At 39.8% G+C, this 17,957-nt stretch overlaps 1 protein-coding gene across 2 annotated transcripts in view; it reads left to right on the plus strand.

The window, feature by feature from the left end:
• The window catches only part of tbk1 (TANK-binding kinase 1), a 35,759-nt gene extending 21,864 nt beyond the window's left edge, over positions 1-13,895 (plus strand). For both annotated transcript variants that reach the window (XM_062994693.1, XM_062994694.1), the window contains exons 10-21: positions 533-591; positions 1,069-1,160; positions 2,218-2,319; positions 2,424-2,502; positions 3,697-3,818; positions 5,528-5,604; positions 5,695-5,734; positions 5,850-5,951; positions 10,366-10,462; positions 10,597-10,697; positions 12,852-12,923; positions 13,274-13,895. In XM_062994693.1, coding sequence (XP_062850763.1) covers positions 533-591; positions 1,069-1,160; positions 2,218-2,319; positions 2,424-2,502; positions 3,697-3,818; positions 5,528-5,604; positions 5,695-5,734; positions 5,850-5,951; positions 10,366-10,462; positions 10,597-10,697; positions 12,852-12,923; positions 13,274-13,325 — 995 coding nt within the window. In that variant the 3' untranslated portion in view covers positions 13,326-13,895. The remainder of the gene's footprint in view (positions 1-532; positions 592-1,068; positions 1,161-2,217; positions 2,320-2,423; positions 2,503-3,696; positions 3,819-5,527; positions 5,605-5,694; positions 5,735-5,849; positions 5,952-10,365; positions 10,463-10,596; positions 10,698-12,851; positions 12,924-13,273) is intronic.
• The last annotated feature ends 4,062 nt before the right edge of the window (positions 13,896-17,957 follow it).

The raw sequence follows: 17,957 nt of genomic DNA on the forward strand, positions 1-17,957 counted from the left end.
TCAGTAAAGGTGCATTCACATGAAAAGCGGCACATTAGCTTTTGTGCTGCTTTTTAACGATAAGCATTTTAGACTCTCTCGAAAAAAAGCTGATTCTCACAATTTCTCAGAACCCCGAGATATAACACAAGTTTAAAAGTGAACAGGATGAAAATCCAGCTAAACACAGATACATGTGGAGCTTTCAGAGTGGATTTGACTGTTATTCCACACAAATGTAGATTCGTCTCATATGCGCACTTTGACGACGTTTTACTCTGCCCCGCTCAAGCCAAGCGCTGAACAAAGTGACTGTTCATTGTTAATTTGAAATAAAATAAATAATTAAAAAAAAAAAAAAAAAACGGAACAAGTTGAGTTGAAGGGAAACGTTGAGTTTAAGGGCACAAATTTCTCGATGAAGGGTGGTGACTTTCAAAGTTTTTGAGTTTAGGGGATGCTAAGTTACAAGGTACCACTGTATTATTCTATTCTACTAAAATGTGACCTTATGATAAGCTCTATTTGTTTGCGCATGTCTGTTTGTGAGCAGCAAGCCCTCCTAAAGTGCAGCCAAGGTATGACTTGGACCTGGATGCCAGCTATGCTAAGGTAAAGAAAACATAAAGAGAAATAGCATTTTATACCCTAATCTCTGAGATTTTGTAAAAACCTAGATTTCTCTGTACTGTGCCTCATTTATTTTTCCTTTAACACTGTACTGCCTCCATTCCCTGCTTGTATAAAGCACTTCACAAACATGATATTATCACCACTACATTTTACAGAAGGGATGACGTTACCTGGCTGATGTGCTTTTTTAGATTGGAACCACTTGGAAAAGTGTTTTACTTGCAAATGTCAAGACTTTTTTTTCTCCTTTAAGTGCTTATTTTAGTCTTTTTAATTGCCCATTGTTGCAGCCACTGATTCCAGTCACTTTGAGTGGCAGTTTGGGTCACCGTAACTATTCTAACTAAACTCCCTTACTAGCATAAAATAAGCAGCTTGACATACAGACTTACAGAATGTACTGCTACTATTTTTATCAGTGTTGAACAATAATCATATATTATTTTATTGTTGTAGACATTTGCAGGAGATGTGGGTCACTTGTGGAAAACCTCTGAATCGTTACTCATCTACCAGGAGCTGGTGAGGAAAGGAGTGAGGGGTCTAATGTAAGTCCATGTTTTTTTTTCTCTCTCTCTCTTTTTCTCCAACCCCCCATTTTCTCCCCTAATCTAGTCGTATCCAATTCCCCTGATTGTGTTACGCTTCACCTCTACTGATACAACCCTCCACTGCTGACCGAGGAGCTTTGCAACTGACACCCGCCCCCTCCGACACGTGTGCAGCACCTCTTTTCACCTGCAAGAGGCGAGTTAATATGCGGATCAGCTTTGTGCATGAAGAGCCACACCCTGATCAGCATTATTCCCCAACTCTGCGCAGGCGCCATCAATCAGCCAGCAGAGGTCGTAATTGCACCAGTTATGAGGAACCCTGGCCGGCTTGTCCCCACCCTATGAACAACAGCCAATCGTTGTTCATGTAGCCGCCCAGCCCAGCCGGATGGCAGAGCTGAGTTTCGATACGATGTATTCGAAATCCCAGCTCTGGTGTGCTAGCGTATTTTACCGCTGCTAAGTCCATGGGGTTTTGACCAAAAGTATATCACTTAATCAGAACTTTACATGATCAGCCACAACATTGAAACCACTGGCAGGTGAAGTGAAAAACATAATGTCATTAACATGGCACCTGTCAAGCAGTGGGATATATTAGGCAGCAAGTGAACAGTCAGTTCTTGAAGTTTATGTTTTGGAGAATCTCCGAAGCCACAGTACAATACAGTACTATACCTGCCGTATCTAATGTGCTGTTTTCCTTTACCGCTTGCACAATGGTACTCTACTTGTGAAAGTAGGAGTTCGCTGAAGATCTCAAGTCTTCACCAGACACTGAGGACAAATATGCTACAGTAACTTTCAACAATAGCAGTAGCAACAACAACTACGGTTGTTGTGATATTTGACAGGGTCACAGGGCACCCTAGGCTCGTTGATGCTAGCCCACAAATAGTCCTGCAACCCACTTTTGGGTCCAAACCCACCAGTTAAGAAAGACTGCCCTTGACTTTATTTCCGAATGTAAACACAAATGTTCAATAAATTTGAAAATGCATGACAATATTAAGATCTCATACTTATGTGCACTAAAATTTTGTTTCCACAGAGAACTGATTAAAGAGGACTTTAATGAGACAGCACATAAAAAAGCAGAGGTTTTCCACATGTGCAACTACTCCAGTCAGACTTTAGAGAAGACTGAACAGATGTAAGAGCTTTGAACATTCTTACATGTAGTAGTAATTATTCTTTCATACAATAAAATAAATGTATGCTTAATTAATTAAATTGCTTTTAAATTGTCTTTTTTAGATGTGAAGCGGTAATGCAGGGAAACATGTTATCAGCTGAATTTGATGAAATCTCAGACATGCGCAAACAAGTGAAGAGAGTAAGAATCATTTATCATTTTTTTGCTGACATAATAGATGCAAATGAGTCAGTGACTAGTAAGAGTGTCTCATATGTGAGTTTGTGTGTATATGGCTTCAGAAAGTATTCAGAACTCTTAACTTCGTGTTACCAAGTCACATGCTTATTGTGGAAATGCTGTAACTTAAATATTCTGTACACTTTTTACTCTTATTTTGCCTTTTGATGTATGCATTAAATTCTAAAGGTGTTTCTACTTTTGTCAGTGAAATATTCAAGATATAATTCCTCTTTTTACTGCATTTCAGAAAATGTTCCAATGTCCCAACTTTTTTGTGAATGGGATTCACAGTGGATTCATTCCATGGTTTTTGAATGACATTCAAATAAGTTGATGGTCATCATGGTCAGTGGAGATTTGCTTTTATACTCCAGACTTTGGCTTTGCAGTCCCCAATGTCTTGAAACCTGTTGCCCACTGTAATTGAACCCCTCTTTTGTCACTGAGAACTTTTTTCACTCTTTTGACATGTCAGTACACCCAATTTTCCTTCCAATCTAGTCGTATCCAATTACCCTATTGCATTATGCTTCCTCTTGACCGATGTTAACCTCCACCCTGACTGAGGAGAGCCGTGACTAACACATGTCCCCTCCGAAACGTGTGCAGTAGCCGACTGCATCTTTTCACTTACAGAGAGACACACCCTGATCAACACACTCACTGGACAGTTAATGACTGGAAAAAACATAGCCTGATCTAATAAGTCTCAGTTTCTTCTTTAGAATTAAGTGTAAACAGCATAAATCGATAAACCCAACATCTTGGCACAAATTGGACCCCCAATACTTCCAATAAATTGCCTACTTGAGTATTGTTTCTGACCATGTATATATAGCAAGTATCTCAAACTGGTTCCATGAGTTCCTTTATTTCAGTGGCTTTCTCAATTACCAGCCTGAATTTATTATACTTGAGATGTAGTACTACAGGTGATTTGAAGCATAAATGTGCAGCTGACTAATCTGCTGCAATTTTGTAATGCAATCATAAAAACATGGATCAAAATCTCTAAATGCATCTTACCAGTAATCACTAGTGTTTGGCCCATGCAGCAAACACATTGAAGAGGAGTAAGGTTTGTCACTGAATCAATAACATACACTACTACAATCCTACACACATGCTCATGACTGTGATCTCTGCTCTCAGCTGTCTAACTCACTGGGTTCCATGGATCAGACCATGCAGGACATCAAAAACAAATTTCTTCCTGGGGGCACACTGACAGATACATGGACACAGCAAGTGGGCACACACCCTAAAGACAGAAAGTGAGTGTTCTGTTTGCACTACATGGTAAATGTCTACATTGAGATTACTGTAGTCTGTTACATTTCTAATTATTTTACCAAAAATGAGGTCAGTATGCACAGTAGTATAGTGTAGATTTAAATTTTAATAGCACCATGGTATTGTTACTGTTGACACACACCACACACCTCACATCCCTCAGTTTTCCGAAAATGAAAAATGAAACATTGTATTCTGAGGTACACTACATGGTGAAATGTGCATGGGCACCACTTTTAAATAGTACTTTCGGCTTTTTAGCCACAGTTGTTAACAGTTGCATAAAACTGATCGTACAGCTATGCAATCTCCATAGACAAACACTGGCAGTAAAATAGATCTCAAGTAAAAAGTCACATTTCTGCCATGATAAAGCTAACAAAATGGAAGGATATATAGCATGTAACACATTAAAGTAGTTACCATGTTCCATACTTCCATTTTAAATAAAGTGCATTGTTGAGGCCCCAATGTAAAAAGTTAACTATTGGTAGATCAGACTGTTAAAAAAGGCCGCTTAGGTGGCACAGCGATAAAATACACTAGCACACCAGCGCTGGGATCTCTGATGCATCATATCGAATCTCGGCTCTGCCTTCCCGCTGGGCTGGGAGGCTACATGAACAATGATTGGCTGTTGTTCAGGGTGGGATGAGCCGGACCGGGTTCCTCATAACTGGTGCAATTACGACCTCTGCTGACTGATTAATGGTGCCTGCGCAGGTTTGGGGAATAATGCTAATCAGGAAAAAGCTGATTTGCATATGAACTTGCCTTGTGCAGGTGAAAAGATGCAGTTGTTACTGCACACGTGCCGGAGGGAGCGTGTGTCAGTTGCGAAGCTCCTCAGTCAGAAGTGGCGGGTTGTATCAGTAGAGGTGAAGCGTAACGCAATCAGGGTAATTGGATACGACTCGATTAGGGGAGAAAATTGAGGGAAAATTTGGAGAAAAAGAGAGAAAAAAAAACAGTTAAAGGGTTTTTTTAAATGCATAATAAAATTTTAAAGAAGGCTCACATTTCAGTGGCAGCTGGATTAAAGCACATTGCTATTGAATTTTAAAACAGCAAAGATCCAGTTTTGACAGATTTCTGGAATACACAATCTCCATAAATGTGTAGTACCTGTTGTAAAGGCCACTGGTGGTTTGTAGGCCCTGGAGTAGTAATATGAAGGTTGTAGGTTTTTAAGCATGCCAAGCTGCCACCGTTAATACACAACAGCTTACCTCAATTGTCAATTTAGATTAAAAAAGAAGAAAAGTGTCTGCCAAAATGCACAAATCTAAAGTTGACATCACCTGTTTGAAATCACAGCATTATTTACGTTATTTACCTCATTACTAGCCCTAAATTGCCCCCGTCCCAACTTTTTTTGGAATGAGTTGCAGGCCTGAAATGCAGGAATTGATGTATATTAATGAATGAAATGAAGTTGACTAGACAAAACATGAAATATCTTGGGTTAAAACTGTCTGAAATGAAATAAAAGTCAAAGTACATTTGTATTATTTGCATTTTCCATACTGTCCCAACTTTTGATCTGATTTTATGTTGTTCAAGATTAGTATTTGGCTCATTTTAGTGTACATTAATAGATTATGGCCTGAACTTTTAAATAGTGATCTCTAACTACTAATTTACATTTAGTCATGTCATTACTAAGTCACTGACCTTTTCTTTTTGCTAGTGTGGAGAAAATAAAGGTTCTTCTTGATGCCATAACTTCCATCTATCAGCAGTTTAAGAAGGACAAAGCTGAGCGACGTGAGTGTAGCACAGTTTTGATACAATATGATGAAATTTGTTTGTATTAGGTCTTTAACAGTTCTAAAGTCCTTTGTTCTCTCACTTCAGGTTTACCTTACAATGAAGAGCAAATCCACAAATTTGACAAGTGAGCTCTGCCTTATGTTCATTTCTAGAACTGTCACAATTTCCTTATTTTCCTTATTATTTTTACAATGTTTTATCTATGTTTAAATAATTATGATTCTGTTTTTTATTAAAAGGCAAAAGCTAGTGTACCATGCTACCAAAGCCCTTGCCCTGTTTACAGATGAGTGTGCAATGAAGTACCGTCTCTTCATCTCTAAGAGTGAGGAATGGATGAGGTATGGACACACACACACGCCGATCAGGCATAACATTATGACCACTTTTCTAATATTGAAGCTGTGCTGTGGTATCTGGCACCAAGATGTTAGCAGCAGATCCTTTAACTCCTGTAAGTTGCGAGGTGGGGCCTCCATGGATCAGACTTGTTTGTCCTGCACATCCCACAGATGTTTGATTGGATTGAGATCTGGGAAATTTGGAGGCCAAGTCAACACCTCAAACTTGTTGTTGTTCTCCTCAAACCATTTCAGAAGCATTTTTTCTTTGGTGTGTGAATTATCCTGCCCATTGCCCATTTTGCCCATTTTTCCTGCTTCTAACACATCAACTTTGAGGATAAAATGTTCACTTGCTGCCTAATATATCCCACCCACTAACAGGTGCAGTGATGAAGAGATAATCAGTGTTATTCACTTCACCTGTCAGTGGTCATAATGTTATGCCTGGTCGGTGTATATATAAATGGAAGCAGCTGCATGTTTTATGAATGATTATAAAACCTTACGTATATAGCAAATGTATGAATTATCAAGTTTTGCTGTAGCTAAGTCGTATGTGTTTATGTATTTTATAAAGTACCTTGTTAATCAGCATCAACACATTTTCTAATGTGCTAATTAGTGACAGAATTAAGCAAGTCAGTACATTATTAAGCATAATAATAAGGCTGCATCCACAGTACAAAACAACAGGGGAAAATGGTGAAAGACAGGAGTGAATACGCTTGTGTACGTGTGTATGACTGTGTGCGTATGTGTGTGTGTGAGCATGTGTAAATGCAAGAATAAGAACGTGAGAAGGTGTAATGTAAGAAAGAACGTGAGAAAGGGAACGTGTGAGAGAGAAAACGTGAGAGCGAGAGTGTGAGAGAGAGAACATGAGACGGAGAGAATCAGAGGACACTCTTGCATGAGACACTTCTTACATGCTGAATGGGTCTGGCCTGTTGCCGTGGAAACTGGAGCAGAAATGCTCTGAATTAGTTGTAGAGGAGAAGCAGAAAATAATGGCATGCAGGACAGGCTCTCGTACTGCTAGACATATACTGATCAGCCATAACATTAAAACCACCTCCTTGTTTCTACTCACTGTCCATTTTATCAGCTCCACTTACCATATAGAAGCACTATGTAGTTCTACAATTACTGACTGTAGTCCATCTGTTTCTCTACATTCTCTTCAATGGTAAGGACCACCACAGAGCAGGTATTATTTAGGTGGTGGATCATTCTCAGCACTGCAGTGACGCTGACATGGTGGTGGTGTGCTAGTGTGTGTTGTGCTGGTATGAGTGGATCAGACACAGCAGCGCTGCTGGAGTTTTTAAATACCGTGTCCACTCACTGTCCACTCTATTAGACACTCCTACCTAGTTGGTCCACCTTGTAGATGTAAAGTCAGAGACGATCACTCATCTATTGCTGCTGTTTGAGTTGGTCAACTTCTAGACCTTCACAAGATGCTGCCCACGGGGTGCTGTTGGCTGGATATTTTTGGTTGGTGGACTATTCTCAGTCCAGAAGTGACAGTGAGGTGTTTAAAAACTCCATCAGCATTGCTGTGTCTGATCCACTCATACCAGCACAACACACACTAACACACCACCACCATGTCAGTGTCACTGCAGTGCTGAGAATGATCCACCACCTAAATAATACCTGCTCTGTGGTGGTCCTGGGAGAGTCCTGACCATTGAAGAACAGCATGAAAGGGGGCTAACAAAGCATGCAGAGAAACAGATAGACAACAGTCAGTAATTGTAGAACTACACAGTGCTTCTATACGGTAAGTGAAGTTGATAAAATGGACAGTGAGTGTAGAAACAAGGAGGTGGTTTTAATGTTATGGCTGATCAGTGTATATAAAATGTGTTTGTGTACATGTGCTCTCTTATAATTGAATTTTTGCACACTTAATTTGATTGTGGATTTGGTTTTGATTAGATACATTTGTCATTTTTACTCATTAAAATTTATTAAAGAAAATTTCAGAAATGCATTAATTAGACATAGTTTTAAAAGACACATGCCTGGGCCAGTTAGGGCCCATTGTCAGTACAAAAACCGAGCCATGAAGTCCAAGGAGCTGACATGTGTTTCTCTGAAATCAGACTGTAGCAGCACATAAATCAGGGCAAGAATATAAAACTATTTCTCAGCCTCCCACAGGGACCACAGTGGCCTCAATAATTCTGAAAGCGAAGAAGCTTGGCACAACCTTGAACCTTTCTAGAGTTGGCCGTCCAGCCAAATTAGGCATCCAGTCAAGCACAGTCTTAGTCAGGGAGGTCAGAAGGAAGCCAACACTGACTCTAAAGGAACTCCAAAAGTCCTCCTGTGTGCACACAAACATGGACTGAGTTTACAATTCACATTTCAGCAGCTAAAGCAACACGTACAACAAATACCCAATAGAAAATCTGTGGCGCGATCTGAAGATGGATGCTTGCCATGCAGTCTGATAAAGCTTGAGAATCTCTGGCATGAGGAATTGTATAAACTGCCCAAATCGTGTGTATCCAGGGACATCTTCATATGTATTTGCTGCTTATACAAAGAGGCTTCCACAAAGTTTATATTTTTTAAATAAGTGTTTGATTTTTAATTAATAAAAAACTTTTAAAAAATTATTTTCACATTTTAAGTGTAGAAGGATTGGTAACACTGGCAATTGTATCCGTTTAAAATCAAATCCACACATATTGAAGTCAACAATTCTACAACCTCAAATCAGAAAAAGTTGGGACAGCATGGAAAATGCAAACAATAAAAAACACAGAGTTTCTTACATTTACTTTGACTTTTATTTGATTGCAGACAGGATGAACCTGAGATATTTCATGTTTTATCTGCTCAACTTCATTTCATTTATTAATAAATATCCATTCCTGCATTTCAGGCCTGCAACACATTCCAAAAAAAGTTGGGACAGTAAAGCATTTACCACTTTGTAATGTTGCCATTCCTTTTCACCACACGTAAAAGACGTTTTGGCACCGAGGATACCAAGTGATTTAGTGTTTCAGCTTTTATTTTGTCCCATTGCAAAAGCACATCACACATTCTCTATTGGGGACAGGTCAGGACTGCAGGCAGGCCAGTCCAGTACCCGTACCCTCTTCTTCCACAGCCATGCCTTTTTAATGTGAGCAGCATGTGGTTTTGCATTGTCTTGTTGAAAAATGCATGAACGTCCCTGGAAAAGATGACGTTTTGAAGGCAGCATATGTTGCTCTAAGATCTCAATGTACTTTTCTGCATTAATGCTGCCATCACAGAAGTTTAAATGACCTTTGCCAAGGGCACTGACACAGCCCCATACCATGACAGACCCTGGCTTTTGGACTTGTTGCTGATAACAGTCTGGATGGTCCTTTTCGTCTTTGGTCCGGAGCACACAGCGTCCATTTTTTTCAAAAAAGACCTGGAATGTTGATTCATCTGACCACAATACACATTTTTACTGTGTGATGGTCCATCCTAGATGCCTCCGAGCCCAGAGAAGCCGATGCTGCTTCTGGACATGGTTAACATAAGGCTTCTTTTTTGCACAGTAAAGTTGTAAGTGGCATTTGTGCATGTAACTCTGTATTGTAGAGCTTGACAAAGGTTTGCCAAAGTAATCCCTCACCCATGTGGTTATATCAGCTATTGTTGAGAGGCGGTTCTTGATGCAGTGCCGTCTGAGGGATTGAAGATCACAGGCGTTCAGCTTAAGCTTGTGTCCTTGGCCTTTACGCACTGAAATTCCTCTTGATTCCTTGAATCGTTGAATGATATTATGCACTGTAGAGGGAGAAATATGCAAATCCCTTCCAATCTTTCTTTGAGGTACATTGTTTTTAAACATTTCAATAATTTTCTCATGCATTTGTTGACAAACTGGAGATCCTCTGATCATCTTTGCTCATCAGACTCTCAAAGACTTGGACCTGGATGCTGCTTTTGTACTAAACCATGATTACAATCACCTGTTGACATCACCTGTTTGGAATCACATCATTATTTAGTTTTTTCACCTCATTACTAGCCCTAAATTGCCCCTGTGCCAACTTATTTTGGACTGTGTTGCAGGCCTGAAATGCAGGAATGGATGTTTATGAAATGAAATGAAGTTGAGCAGATAAAATATGAAATATCTCAGGTTCAAACTGTCTGCAGTCAAATAAAAGTCAAAGTAAATGTAAGGAACACTGCATTTTTATTTTATTTGCATTTTCCATACTGTCCCAACGTTTTCTGATTTGGATACTGAAAATCCACTGAATACCCCATACGTAATTTTTTTTGTCTATTTCTTTACTTTGGTTTAAAATGTGTTTCAGGGGTGTAAGTGGGGGACAACATAGTAATGCAAGTGGAAGTTGTAATTCATGACTGTGATGTAATGGCTTTAACAATGTTTTTGCAGGAAGGTGCATCAGATTAGGAAGCAACTGCATTTGCTGAACAGTCAGTTAATCAAAATGGAACAGGAAGTGACTGTGATCATGCAGAACATATACAAGGTAAAAGCAACACAAAGCATTCTACTGATTTTAAGGGGGGCTCTAGAGAGATGCAGAAAAACAATGATTATGTTAAGAGGGAAAAATGGGGATGAGTGAAATGTGTATGTGATAAGTATTTTGTGTATGTTTAGTTACAGGAACAGCTCCCACAGAAGATCATTCCCATACCGTCAAGTGGAATCAAGCCCCAAGCTTACCTAAGCCAAAGCACTCTAGTGGAGATGACAGTTGGGTGAGCATGCATGCTGCAGTTTTATCCTCTTATCACACACAGTAATAGAGGAGTTATTACATCATCCTATTATCAGTGGGGTTTCTAAAAACTTGTTTTATGTAAGGTTTAAATGTGCCTATACAATGGTACCTTGTAGCTCAACGTCCCCTAAACTCAAAATCTTCTTCAAGAAATTTGGACCCTAAAACTCAACGTTTCCCTTAAACTCAACATGTTCAGCTTGTTTTTTAAAAATGTATTTATTTAATTTCAAATTAACAATGAACAGCCGCTTTGTTTAGCTCTCGGCTTGAGCGGTGCAGTAATACATCATCAAAGTGCGAATATGAGACAAAATATTCACCCTGAAAGCTCCACATGTATCTGTGTTTAGCTGAATTTTCCTCACTGTTTCACTTTTAAACTTGTGTTAAAGCTCAGGGTTCTGATGAATTGTAAGAATCAGCTTTTTATTTCAGAGTGTTTATATTATATTTGTGTTATTCTCAGTGTATAAGTGTCAAAAACAACCCCATTATTTTACACAAGCCTAAAATGTATGCAGTTCCTCGGGACCATGTAATGCAATGACAGGTTTCCCAAACATCCTTATAAGAAAACATACTTTGAAACTCAATGTCTTATAAACTCAATGCCAGTTCCAGCACCAAATGACGTTGAGTTTCAAGGTACCACTGTATTGGCTAAATTAGTGACCTAGGCCTGCACATTCAGAGAAAGGATGAACACCTGCATGGCTGGTGGCTCTTTCAGATTTTGATAAATAACTATGTGCTATTCACACCAACAAGGTTGCCAGGTATCTTCTGTAAACTGACTGCTCTTAAGAAAGGATCTTAGTACAGATCCATGTTGTATGATGATAAACTTTTCAGATTCTTGGCTAGAAAAATGTATCAGAGTTTTCACACTTTTTTAACTCTTTATTAAGAATTTCAAAAACAAATGACATCACTTTTCTACATAGTCACCTTCTGACTTTTTTCCCAGCATCGTACCAACTTTTTAATACTATCAGCAAAAAAATGTTTTTGGTTGAGTGTGTAGCCACTGATGCACCGCAGCTTTCACATCATCACATGAAAATCTTCTTCCCCTTAAAGCTTCTTTGAGCATCCAAAAAAGTGGAAATCAGATGGTGCTAAATCCAGACTATAAGCTCTCTCTCAGTCTCTCAGACACAACCAATTACTACTCCTCCCACCGTCACGAATATACAAAAGTGCAGAAACTTTTTGAAGATCCCTCATATATTTGTGGAAAACAGCCATGATTTAATCTGTTGATGCATGCTCAATAATCCAGGTACACAAATCCACAAAGTTGAATCAGTTCATCTGGACACAAGTTTGTTGTAGAGATACGTTTCGTCACTCAATTCGAATGACTTCTTCAGTCTGAAGAAGAGCCATGATTTGAGTTTACTACATGCATTTAAAAAGAAACAACAGCAAAAGTGACAGTTTTACGTGAACAGAAGCTTAAGTCTGACAAAACTACATACTTTTTTTCCCTCTTTTTCTCAAAATTTTCCCCCAAATTTTCCAATTACCCTGATTGCATTACGCTTTACCTCTACCGATACAACCCTTCACTTCTGACTGAGGAGCTTTGCAACTGACACACGCCCCCTCCGACACGCGTGCAGTAGCCGACTGCATCTTTTCACCTGCACGAGGCGAGTTAATATGCGGATCAGCTTTGTGCACGGAGAGCCACACCCTGATCGACGCGTTATTCCTCGACTTTGCACAGGCGCCATCAATCAGGCAGCAGAGGTTGTAATTGCATCAGTTATGAGGAACCCTGGTCTGGCTCATCCCACCCTGAACAACAGCCATTCGTTGTTCATGTGGCCGCCCAGCCCAGCCGGATGGCAGAGCTGAGATTCGATACGATGTATTCGAAATCCCAGCTCTGGTGTGCTAGCATATTTTACCGCTGTGCCACCTGAGCGACCCCTACATACTTTTTTGTGCATGAAAAATTTAATCAGGGTTTGCACATCATAAAATTATTACTGAATTAAAGTCCTAAACATTATATTTAATTAGAGGACTACTCACCATCTCACATGACCAGACACCATAAAGTGAATTCTCTGTTTAAGGAAAATGAGTCATGGGTTTATATGTCTGAATGTCTCGACAGGATGAAGAAATTAAAAGAAGAGATGGAAGGCGTAGTCAAAGAGCTAGAAGAAAACAATCTTTTTTTGGAGAGGTACCTAACAAGTCTTTGATCTTTCATTAATTATATTTTAGATTAATCCATCCAGTCATGTTATGCCAAGTTCACACTACATGACTTTCCAAGTTGTTCAGATCACTGAACAGTTCACACTACAGATTATCTTCAGTCAGCGAGTGTTTGGCGAGCCGCTAGGATCGAGTTGTTGAGCAGTTCACACATAGTGATTGAGAACCGAGTTTTGATCGCCCAGCGAACACCAAGTTGCTCCCGAGCCAGCAATTACTCGGCGAGCGAAAATCAGGTCAAAAATCGTGTAGTGTGAACTAGGCATACGTTATTTAAGAGATGAGCTAACTGGGAGTGTATGTGGTCTGCTTTAGGTTTGGCACTTTGACAGTAGATGGTGGACTGAGAAATGTGGACCGAATGTGAAAGCAGTGCACAGCTGAGATACAGCTCTTACAACTAGGGTTGGACTCTTTGAAAGTGAAAAATAGCTTTGAGGATTGAAGAAATGATGTATTCTTGTAAATATGCTCATTTTCGATGTAAATACTGATTTGAGTCGTATGAAAATTTCTAATTTTACCGGTTTTACTTTTTCTTTTAATTATAGCTAAGTCTCATAGGCTGCTTTACTTGACATCTGTGCTTTTTTCTGTCATAATATTACCACTTATTTTTTGTTAGCAGATAACCTCTGCATTAGTAGACTGTACTGTATTCCTTTCTCAGTACTGCACATGACCACTTCTAAAAACCTCTTTCATTACTGTATTAGTATTTTTCCCCAAACGTGTCAAAAAAGCAAAATGGAGGAACTATTAAAGGTACAAAGTGTGGCTTAGATCACTAATTAAGACTCATTTATTAATAATACAACTGTAATATAAGTGTAGTATTCAGATTTATAATTTGAATGTAGGATGCTTTGTATTTTACATGGTTTCAGGTATATAAAAACTATGGACATTAAGCTCTACATTAAAATGGTCAACTGTGCTTCATGCCTTTTTGTCATCTGCTGATCCAACATTTAATCATACAAGTGTTAAATTCTATCACTTAGTTCAAAATGTTTCTTCTGTAATAGCATTTTGTATCATACACTGTGGTTTCAATACACATAAAAGAAGTCTTCAACTCCATTTAAACTTGACAACAAAAGCCACGGCAAGCCAGCTATTTATTTATTTATTAGGATCTTAACGTCATGTTTTACACTTTTGGTTACGTTCATGACACAAACGGTAGTTACTCCTTACACAAGGTTCATCAGTTCACAAGTTTAACGTCAAACAGAGTCATGGACAATTTAGTATTTCCAATTCACCTCACGTGCATGTCTTTGGACTGTGGGAGGAAACCAGAGCTCCTGGAAACCCACGCAGACACGGGAAGAACATGCAAACTCCACACAGAAAGGACTCGGACCACCCCACCTGGGGATCAAACCCAGGACCTTCTTGCTGTAATGCAACGTGCAAGCCAGCTAAAAGCCTAGATCACCCCGATCAGGCTGTCTGGTGGTGCAGCACTAAACTATGCTAGCCCAATACTTCTGGGGTCCAGGGTTCAAATCCCCAGAGCTGGTTTCAACCGGTCAAGCCTTGACACACAGACATGATTGGCTCTGTCTCAGGAAGTGGAGGGCAGAGGCTCTTCAATGAATCAGCATTCTGTCTGGGTTGTGTTACTGCATTGCACCTACAGATTTTGAGGAAACCGGACCCACCACTACCCTGACCAGGATAAAGCGGAGCTAAAACATTAAAATGAATGAATGTAGCCTGTGTCTGTGTATTGGCTCTATGTCCAAAGTATTCCCGCGTTGCGCCAGAATTCCTGGTGGAACCGGACCTGCTGTGATCCTGACCAGGATAATAATAAAAATGTCGTTTTTATATAATGATTCATTTGTACTTACTGCTTTATCCTGGACAGGAGTATGAAGGGTCCAAAGCTACTTAGAAACACTAGAAACCCATCCTGGACGGGGTACATATCCATACTTGCACCTAAGGGCAATTTAAAGCAAACAGTCTACCTTCTGCACATTACTGGTGGGTTTAAACCAGACTACCCATGTGGACACAAGGAGAAGACAGACAGTGACTGAAAGTCCAGTTCTCCATGACCCATGTTACTGTGGCAAGTTCATCATGCATGCTTACCCACAGACATCACACTGGATGTGTGTCTGAATACTTGTGAATAAAACATATGAAAAATGTGTTGTCTGGTATTTACAGGGAACAATAAGGTAAATGTGAAATGTTATATAATTTGTGTTTTTTTTGTGTGTTATTATTGATGGTCAAAAAAAAAATAGTTTCACTCTTCAAGCTAAGCCTACAGAATACTGTAAATATGTGCATGCAAAGGATTAATCTAAAAAATACACTAAAAATGTATATATGATATTTAATTTAAATCTGAGAATCGAAGTATTTACTTAAAATAAAAGATGAAGGAGACTTCTTTGGTACCGGAACCACAATATTTTACATTAGAACCTTTTTCAGACTCAGGCTTAGGCTGTGCTGTAGGATATTCAGGACTCTGGGGCCTATACCATCCATACCTGGAGCTTTGTTCCTACATGGTTATAGAGTTGGCGTCATCTTCATGGGGCTCACAGCGTACATCCCAGTTTGTGGCCTCTAAACACCCCTGCAGAGTCCACCTCCTTACAATCTGAGTGGTCAGAGGCTGCTGCTGAACAATGGGTGTGTAGGTGGTGAATAAATGATCCAGACTGTGAACTGGTCTACCAAGGAGGTGGGGGGCAGTGGAGGTTTATGCCTTCTTAACATTTGCATAAAATAAATCAAATGTCTAATTGTCTCCTGAGGGGCATTTAACAAGTGTGCAGTGTTTGTAGTCTGGCAGTGAATGTGTTAATGACATCACATGCCACGTAGGCGTCAGCAAATCGCAAAATGTAAACAACAACAATACTGGTGCATGTGAACTATCTCAGCAGATAAACTCATGGGTAACAGTTCGAGTTTGATGTCAGAACCTGTACAGAACCTCTCTTTTACAGCATCTGTAATTTACAAACACTGCAATTCTCCTCTACTTCCTTCTTTTTGCTTAATCTGTAGTCTCTGTCAGCCTTTAGAGTCCGAAAGCTGGGGACGGTAGAGTTGGAGCCCGGAATATGTTCCTGCAGACATTTCTCAGTAAAACACATAATAGTGCATTCCCAATATTCTCGCTATGTACTCTTCAGAGCCAGCTGGTGACATGGGTGGTATAGGCAAATGCTAGGGGCTGCCATCCATCCATGGGGTGCCCCAATTGCCTATGGAGAAGGGGTGCCACCAGTGAGTGAGTAACAGTATGTGAATAACAGTAAACATGAAGATTAGCTAAGAACATAGCGGCCACTAGCAAATACACATCAGCCATAACATTAAAACCACCTCCTTGTTTCTACACACACTGTCCATTTTATCAGCTTCACTTACCATATAGAAGCACTTTGTAGTTCTAAAATTACTGACTAGTCCATCTGTTTCTCTGCATGCTTTGTTAGTTCCTTTCATGCTGTTCTTCAATGGTCAGGACTCTCCCAGGACCACCTCAGAGCAGGTATTATTTGGCTGGTGGGTCATTCTCAGCACTGCAGTGACACTGACATGGTGGTGGTGTGTTAGTGTGTGTTGTGCTGGTATGAGTGGATCAGACACAGCAGCACTGCTGGAGTTTTTAAACACCCCACTGTCACTGCTGGACTGAGAATAGTCCACCAACCAAAAATATATCCAGCCAACAGCGCCCCGTGGGCAGCATCCTGTAACCACTGATGAAGGTCTAGAAGATGACCAACTCAAACAACAGCAATAGATGAGTGATCGTCTCTGTCTTTACATCTGCAAGGTGGACCAACTAGGTAGGAGTGTCTAATAGAGTGGACAGTGAGTGGACACGGTATTTAAAAACTCCAGCAGTGCTGTGTCTGATCCGTTGTGGTCCTGTGAGGGTCCTGACCAATGAAGAACAGAGTGAAAGCAGGCTAAACAAGTACGTAGAGTAATAAATGGACTACAGTCAGTAATTGTAGAACTTCAAAGAGCTTCTATATAGTAAGTGGAGCTGATAAAATGGACAGTGAGTGTAAAAGCAAGGAGGTGGTTTTAATGTTATGGCTGATCAGCGTATGTCAAAAAGCCAAAGCCCTCTGGAAGTAATGTAATGTGATGAATGAATGCTTTATCTGCTGCATAGTAACAGTTACCATCACATGCTACCAGCTGGCAAGATGATGTTTGCTAATTTAATAAATACCTACCCAGATAGCAACAGAATGTTGATCCAACGCTGGTAAATCTCAAAACTCTCAAAAACACTTTGTATATTACTGTCAGACCAACATTGATCTGCTTGCCTGCACATTCAAAACATTGAACAATAGTCTATTGTGTTTTGTGTCTGACATTTACTGGTGCTCGTAAGCACACTGCGCTCGTTCACCCTATTTGCCAGGGATTCTTTTCAGCTGTGTGTTTTCTTTAGCTCATCTTGTATTTGGTGTCTTGCTCTTGGCGATAGTGGGGTTTTTGAGAGTGCTGTTAACTGGTCATGAAGGTAAACAATAGCCCAGCTGTCATTAGCAGAAGATGGCAATTGCTTGTGCTTCTTAACTGGACAGATCTATATTCCTGCATGTTAATTGAGTACAGTAGGTGTTCTACTGTAATAATTAAGTGTTCCCTTAATTTGTTGAGCAGTGTATATCTATCTAGTCTTCATGCACAGTTTGTGTTATTTGTCCTTTAGGATTTTATCAAAGGACAATTCATAATCACAAAACACTGTTGATATTGTATTTTTGGTTGAAGCACATTGAGGTGGTTAAAGACCTAACAACACTGCAGCACCTGATACACACGTACCAGTACAACAAACACTACCCTGTCATTACCACATTAGTGTCAACGGAATGCTAAAGATGATTCACAATCCAAATAACGATCACTTTAGTTAGTGTTAGGGTGGCCACATTCATAGTCACAAAAAGGAGGACATTACACCCCAAAAGGAGGACTTCATACC

This window comes from Trichomycterus rosablanca, chromosome 1 (genome assembly GCF_030014385.1).
Source record: "Trichomycterus rosablanca isolate fTriRos1 chromosome 1, fTriRos1.hap1, whole genome shotgun sequence".
NCBI classification, from domain to species: domain Eukaryota; kingdom Metazoa; phylum Chordata; class Actinopteri; order Siluriformes; family Trichomycteridae; genus Trichomycterus; species Trichomycterus rosablanca.